The 7,704-nt window shown below is 40.1% G+C and overlaps 1 protein-coding gene across 1 annotated transcript; it reads left to right on the top strand.

Moving 5' to 3' along the window:
* The first annotated feature begins 851 nt into the window (after positions 1–851).
* NPVF (neuropeptide VF precursor) lies at positions 852–4,191 on the top strand. Its single transcript, XM_043589542.1, has 3 exons — positions 852–996; positions 2,667–3,070; positions 4,095–4,191. Exons 1-3 carry the CDS (start codon positions 859–861, stop codon positions 4,189–4,191), a joined length of 639 nt encoding a protein of 212 aa, XP_043445477.1. The 5' UTR covers positions 852–858.
* The last annotated feature ends 3,513 nt before the right edge of the window (positions 4,192–7,704 follow it).

Genomic DNA, 7,704 nt, shown 5'->3' with positions numbered 1-7,704 from the left:
ATGGGCCAGGGGACCAACAAAATTAGCATGTGTGTGACTTACCAAACCTCTGCTAGGGTTCTTAAGGGCTCTGAGGAGGAAGGTAGGGTGCAGCAGCACCACAGAAATAAAATCCCAGTGATTTATACGGTTTTGCCAAATAAGGCCCACAGGGCAAATACAAAAGGCCTGGAACTGCCTCCAGCTTCTCCTGAGACAGCCAGTTTGTCAAAACGCCTAGCACATGGTCTGATGCCCACCTTTCACGTCGCAGCTGACATTTACTCCTGAAGCTTTTTCATAACCAAACAGCATTTTACAAAAAGTTAATTAATGGCATTTATTTGGGTATTATGTGACTTAGAATTCTTTTCACATTCTTAATTTTCTTTGACATTTTGAAATTACTATGCCTAACTCTTTTGTGTGAGTAAAAAAAAAATGTGGTTTTTTTTTGTTTAACATAGCTCGCATGTATTGAATACTATTTTTTTTTTCCTTCTGAAGAATTGACGCAAACACCAAAATATTTTTTATTTGAGCTCAGAGAAATGAAGCATTCTGTTTGTTCGGACTCGTAATTACCATGGCCCCAAACTTATCTAATTAGAAACTCCTTCATAATGAGGAAAATTATTTTCAAAGTTAATGAATTTGCAAACAGGAACATAGCTGTCTTTCCAGAATGAATTACCCACATTCCTTAAATACATAGTTTAGTTAAACACTCTAATTAATATTAGTACTTAAAACATGTGGGATTGGTTTCACTGTTAAATCAATCTTTCCTTTGTTTTTAGACAGTATAAAAAGACCACGATTCCCCATCTTGCAGACATCAGGCTGCACATAGAAACTTAATTCTAGATTCTGAACAAAATGAAAGTTATTTCATCAAAATGCTTTATTTTATTGACTTTGGCCACTTCAAGCTTGTTAACATCAAGCATCTTTTGTACAGATGAATTAATGATGTCCAATTTTCACAGCAAAGAAAATTATGACAAATATTCTGAGGTAAGTTTTTAAACTCCATCTAACATGACTAGCATTAACTATATATATATGTCCTAAATCTGATGCCTTTTTGTATTTGGTAAAGAGTAAGGAATAAGTTAGTTTGTGCTTTGTTGTTTGTCAAACTGCAGGCTTCCCATGACAGTGCACTGATATAGTTTGTATTTTTTAACACAACAGCAAACAGCCTGGCCTCTCTAATGACAATTTATGTACAGGGTATGATATGTAACAAGTATAAAGGTGCATTAGGAATTTTCAACGGACTCAGAAGTACACAGTTGTAATAAATAATTGCTGATATAAGATCTGGATATACTTCAGCTGAACATTTGAATGGTCTTCAACTACAAACTAAAAAAATACAAGGGTTGTATTTTCTACCTAGCAATTATGAGCTGATAAGTTTATGGTAAATCTACATCTAAGTAACATATTTGTCCCTAGATGGTGGAATTGCAAGTTATTTTTATTTTCTTCTTTATGCTTTTATATATTTTCCAAACTTGCTGAAATGAGTACATATTACTTTTTACAATCAGAAAAACAATCATTTAAAAATCTTAAGGGGGCACGTGGGTGGCTCAGTCGGTCAAGTGTCTGACTTCAGCTCAGGTCATGAGCCCCTTGTCAGCCTCTGTGCTGACAGCCAGTGCCTGGAGCCTGCTTCAGATTCTGTCTCCCTCCCTCTCTGCCCCTCTCCCACCCTTTCTGAACTAAATAAACATTAAAAAGCAATTTTTAATCTTCTTAGGGACACATTTTCATGGGAAAGCTAAATTTAATTAAATATTTGTTGTATTTTAAGTGGTTCTTTTAATTTTTTTTAATGTTTATTTAGTTTTGAGAGAGACAGAGAGAGACAGGATGCAAGTGGGGGATGAGCAGAGAGAGAAGGAGACACAGAATCTGAAGCAGGCTCCAGGCTCTGAGCTTCAACCCAGAGCCTGCCACAGGGCTCGAACTCATGAATGGTGAGACTGTGACTGTGCCACCCAGGCACCCCTTAAGTGGTTCCTTTAAAGTTGGTAGAGTAGTGGTGCAGTAACCCACAAACCAATCACTGCTTTAATAAAAATGTAACTTATATACTAATAAAAATGCAATCGGTTTCTTGAGCAATGCCTTTAGAGTGGAGCTCTGAATGTGAGCAGGTAAGAAAGAAATTCAGTGGAGCCTCCTCTAGCTATACCCCAAAACCTAGCTAGCATCTCTCATTGCATTTATCCACCACTTTGGCATTTAAAAAGAGGAGAAGCAAGAGACATGAAGAGGCCGTGTAAGGTTTCTCTAAAATCAAAATATAAAAATATATGAACTATTTCATAAACAGCATGAATCAAAAGCTGAAAGAGAATAACTTCAGCAAAATAAACTTTTGCCTCATTTCAATACTTTATTATGTTCCTGCTGCTCAAACACATTGCTGTATTCACTATATGTTTTTTATTAATATTTTATGGTTGTCTTACAATAGTCCAGGGACAGAGAAACTAGATTGCTTTAAGAAGCCTAATGCGAACGCTTTATTTAAAAATTCTGCACATTAACACAAACTTTGTTTATAGCTTTAACAATTCTGCAAACCACAGTCTGGACTTAAGTTAATTTGGGGTTTATACCTACTACCTAAAACAATAACTTATTTTAATATTCTTTTCTAATCGTAGCCTAAAGGAGACCCTGAGGGAGAAAAGGAAAGAAGTCTCAGTTTTGAAGAGCTCCAAGACTGGGGTCCAAAAACTGTCATTAAGATGAGTGCACCCACAGTCAACAAAATGCCACACTCAGCTGCCAATTTGCCATTGAGATTTGGGAGGACCATGGAAGAAGAAAGAAGCACTGGGGCAATGGCCAACCTGCCCCTGAGATTTGGAAGAAACATAAAGGAAAGTATCTCAAGACATGTTCCTAATCTGCCCCAAAGGTTTGGGAGAACAACGGCCAAAAGCGTCGCCAAGACACAGAGTGATTTGCTCCAACAATCCATGCTTTCACCATCTGCCAGTGAGTTACTCTACTCCATGAACTGCCAGCCCCGAGAAATCCAGAATCCTGATCAAAAACACCCATGGTAAATACCTGAAAACCAGTTAAAATGAATGGGCAGTTATATATAGCTGGTCCGGAAACATTAAAAAGGACTACCTCTTTTCAAAAGTTTCTAAGAAAGTTAAGTTTCTTAGAAGGGAAAAGGTAAAGAGACAGGGAAATGAATACCTGAACTGAGAACTATAGAAGTGCCAGATATAAACACGACCACAGGCATAAAGTAATGAGGTGGTTTCCCCTAAGCCACACGTGGGCATCGGTCTCATCATTCTATAGCCACATACTGAGTAGGAAAATCCTGATGACAGGATTGGGAATTTAAGTCTATGACATACTGTCCAACATTTAATCTCTTTAATGTAAAAGATCCCATATGAGGGAACTGTCTGCAAGTACACAGGATTCCATTTCAATACACCAGGTCTCAAATTCAGAAGGTTTTCTTCATCAACTTTAAATCAAAATTTTTTCTCTTTCTGGATCTCATTTTATAAATGAGTGCTATTACTATCATTGTATTAATAAGTATTTATGAAGTATCTACTATGCACAAATCAAAAAGCAAGAGTTTCATAAAATTAATAGGCAAGCTACCTCTTATTCCTTTTTTATTTTTATTTTTTAGTGTTTATTTATTTTTGAGAGAGACAGAGCAGGAGTTGGGGAGGGGCAGAGAGAGAGGGAGATGCAGAATCTGAAGCAGGCTCCAGGCTGTGAGCTGTCAGCATAGAGCCCTGCTTGAACCCACAAACCGGGAGATTGTGACCTGAGCCGACGTCAGACACTTAACCAACTGAGCTACCCAGGTGTCCCTCTTATTTTCTAGTAGAGAGTATATATAAAAACAAAAAAATAAATTTTTATATAGAGTAGAACATGAAACTTTAAGGCCTGTAGAAAGTCAGGTAGCAAGCTCTGACACCTTATAAGTGAGACCTTTTCAGAACATTCCTAGTTTATTTTTTATGTGGCTCTTATTACCATCTGACATATTTTCTCCTTTACTAGAATTTGGGGTCCATAAATTCCATGCTTTTTGTCCACAGCATGGCACAACAGACTGTGCCCGGCGGGGGTGGGGGTGGGGGTGCGGTGCTGGGAGTATTTCTACACATAGCACTCTGGGAAAGTTTCATCAGTTAGACTTTGAAAGGTGGCTCTGTTTTGAACATTCAGAGACAGGTGGGAAAAGAGAAGATACTTTCAGGCAAAAAGAGAAGTGTGAACAATGGTACTAAAGCAAGGGTGAGCCCCGCACAGCTAAGGTTCAGTTTGGTGAGAGAAGCAAGGGTGCAAAGAAAAGAGGAAAGAAGGAGACAAGGTTGGGCTAAGAGCTGACAGTGCAAACCCAGGGCCAAGTAAAGGACTTTGGATGTTATTCATTAAGAAAGGGATGGGGCATCTGGGTGGCTCAGTGGGTTAAGTGTCCAACTTTGGCTCAGGTCATGATCTTGCTGTTCCTGAGTTCCAGCCCCTTGTCGGGCTCTCTGCTGACAGCTTGGAGCCTGGAGTCTGCTTTGGATTCTGTGTCTCCCTCTCTCTGTCCCTCTCCTGTTGTTTATGCTCTCTCTCTCTCTCTTTCAAAAATAAGTAAACATTAAGAAAGAAAAGGAGAACTACTGACATTTCTGCTGAGGTCCTGAGATATACAGGGGTAGAATTTGGCAACTAACCAGATGTTGCGAGTGGGGCAGTGTGGAGGGAGAGAAGTGAGTCCAGGGTAAGCTGGTAAGTCTGAGTACCCATTACAAATTCAGGATCTCATCAACATGTCACTCATTTGAAGTGCAACACAATTCAACTCAAGTATAATTAAGCAGTTAGGACCATGGCTTGTATTTTTATATGCACTTATGCTATTGCTATGATGGATGAGAACATGTTGTACTGCTTACATTTTAGGAGACTGGGATTCAAGAAAATAGACGATACAGAACTGAAACAAGAAAAATAAGAGATTCAGAGCTTGTCCCTAAAGATGATATAAAGCTGTGGCCTATAATCTGTAAACAACTCTACAGTGAAGACAACAATGAAGGAAGAGTCACGGTACCCTTTTGATGGGTTATCACTGACAACAATTTTTCCTTGTCACTAGAGCTGGTATCTTAAAAGTTATTTTAAAAAATTTAAAGAATATTGTAATGTAAAAATGAAATAATTTTTGTCTAAATAAAAAGAACATTGCAAATACTTAAGAAGCCTCTGGTAATGGGGAGAAAGGGAGAGGGTGGGCAGGGGGAGGCTGAAGCTATACCACTATCTTATGTAAATATCATGGACACAGCCACAATGAAGTAAAAAAATTAAATAGAAGAGTAACCTGACAGATATTATTATGAAATTTAAATAATTTAAGAGAGTAATATGGTTGACATATGAACCAGAATAACAAATCACTTACAAATTATGTTTTTATACACCCATTTTTTTCCATTGCATCAACTGTTAGTGACTCTATGCTAGGTTAAAATTTTTCAAAAAAGAGAAAAAGGCAATTATTAAATACCTCTTTAAGTGCCTCTCTATCTGTATCTGGAAATTTGCCTTCTGGTATGTCTCTTTTCTCATTTAATATTTCAAGTTTATTTATTTGCAGAAAAAATCTGGTCACTCCTAAACTAACAGTTTATAAACACAGTACACCACAATATAAATGCATAGTTACTCGACTTTAGTCATAATAACAGGAAGTCCTTAATCAGATATAGCTAGTTTATTGAACAGTCTCAAATCCATAGGGTGCAAATAAGAAATAGTGTTATTTTTCTCCTATGCTGCCCCAGCTGGGCTGTTTTGAATCTCCTTTCCCTGCTGGGTAGTGATCCTTTAATGATACCCTGGACAGATTCTATAACTTCCTTGGTCACTTCCTGAGATTAAAAAACTCAGTCAACTCCACAAGAAACAGACTCTTAACTATAGAGAACAAACCGATAGTTACAAGAAGGGAGGTGGATGAGAGGATGAGTGAAATAGGTGACCGGGATTAAAGATGGCACTTGTGATGAGCACCGAGAATTGCACGGAAGTGCTGAATCACTTAACTGTATACCTGAAACTAATATTATACTGTATGTTAAGTAACTGGAATAAAAAAAAAATAACCTCAGTCAAGTCCAGTGGAAGATGCCAACCTCATACCCAAAGCAAAGTTCCCCCTCCCCCACTGCTGGCTGGGCTGGTGGCTGGAAGGACCTGAAATGGGAAATGGGCATCTTTCTGCTCTTCCTCTCTTCCTCCCCTTCCTCATCTCAGAGGTAAGGTGGTAAGAGGCAAAATGATAGCCCTCTGGAAAACAATCTCCCCTCCCATCTTCTGTCTAGCGTGTCTGAATGGGCAAAGGAGGGATGGGGGCAGGGCATCAAGGGTAGTCATTTTGTCCTCTCTATATGTTACTGCTTCCACAAGTGAGTTCTTCAGGAAACCCTATAGGGACCTTCACTTGCCCAGGTCACTGACTTTAGAGTCCTGGATGCTACTTGATCTCCTCCAACTACTGTTATCTCACCTGAACTCCCCACAGCTTCTGATTGCCAGAAAGAAAGGCTAGAGCCAGCTACCTTCTCAGTGTCCACTTGGTCCACAGAAAACGCAGCCATCCTCATATGCCAAGGGCTAGGCTGCATGCTAGCCCTCGACTGCTCCACTGCTGCCCCTGTTTGTCTCCAACCCTCTCTGCCCTGCTTAGGAGGGGCAGGGGCCGATCAGTAAGTCTACTGCCTAGGCAAACAGCCAGTCAGAAGCGAACCGCCAGTGTCCGCTTCATGACCTTGCTCTCTATGAGGGATTTTCCAGGAGCCTCTCTTGCTTGGCTTCAGGGTGAGAAGCAGCTACAGCAGGCCTCCTTCAGGCCAGCCTCTCATACACAGCTGGGTGGGGCAGGGGCCAACGCAGGGGCTGATATGGCTCCACCACCTCTTTGCAAGCCCTTGAGGGGTGTCTGCCCCCCCATCCACATCTTTCATTATAATGTTAGGTATTTTGGCACACCTTTGTACATCCAAGTTTGGCCCCTAGTTACCAATTCTGAGCAACAGAGAAAATATCATGCAACATCCTGATACACTACTAAGGAAATAACAAAAGGCCATTTGATCCTTGATACTATATGACATAGGGAAATTTCTTATTGTATAACATGGGTTCTTTACCTAAACCTTTGAAATATATGGAAAGTGTTAGGTAAATAACCAGCCATCAGCTGTCCCCTTACCTACTTGGCTTACTCTGTCTTAGCCCCTCACCACTCACCAGCCCCTTTGCCAGCTTCCATAAGAAGTAAGGGAGTGTGTGATTTTCATGTAAGGGAGTGTGTGTCTCTTTAACGGGACCACTAATAAGTTCCTTTTCTCTTCTGATCTCTTTTCCTCACCCCAGGGTAGCCTCATGGGTGGGTAACATGCAGACACACAGGGCCCTCACTTGGTTAAATGCTCTGTTGGTGCCTATTTGAAATTCATAATAATTTTCAACAAGGAGCCTATATTTTTATTTTGCACTGGGCCCCTCAAATTATGTAGCATGCCCTGCTCCCCCAGACTTGGCCCTTCTGTCTCTTCTTCCCACACTCCAAGTATTCAATCCCTCCCCATGTTATTAATTAGAGGAGTTCCCACTTCCCTCTTAAGACCCAAGGGCCAGTCTGCCACGTGG

The sequence above is a fragment of the Prionailurus bengalensis genome, chromosome A2, assembly GCF_016509475.1.
Source record: "Prionailurus bengalensis isolate Pbe53 chromosome A2, Fcat_Pben_1.1_paternal_pri, whole genome shotgun sequence".
In the NCBI taxonomy this organism is placed as follows: domain Eukaryota; kingdom Metazoa; phylum Chordata; class Mammalia; order Carnivora; family Felidae; genus Prionailurus; species Prionailurus bengalensis.
This window is presented reverse-complemented; position numbering and strand designations above follow the sequence as displayed.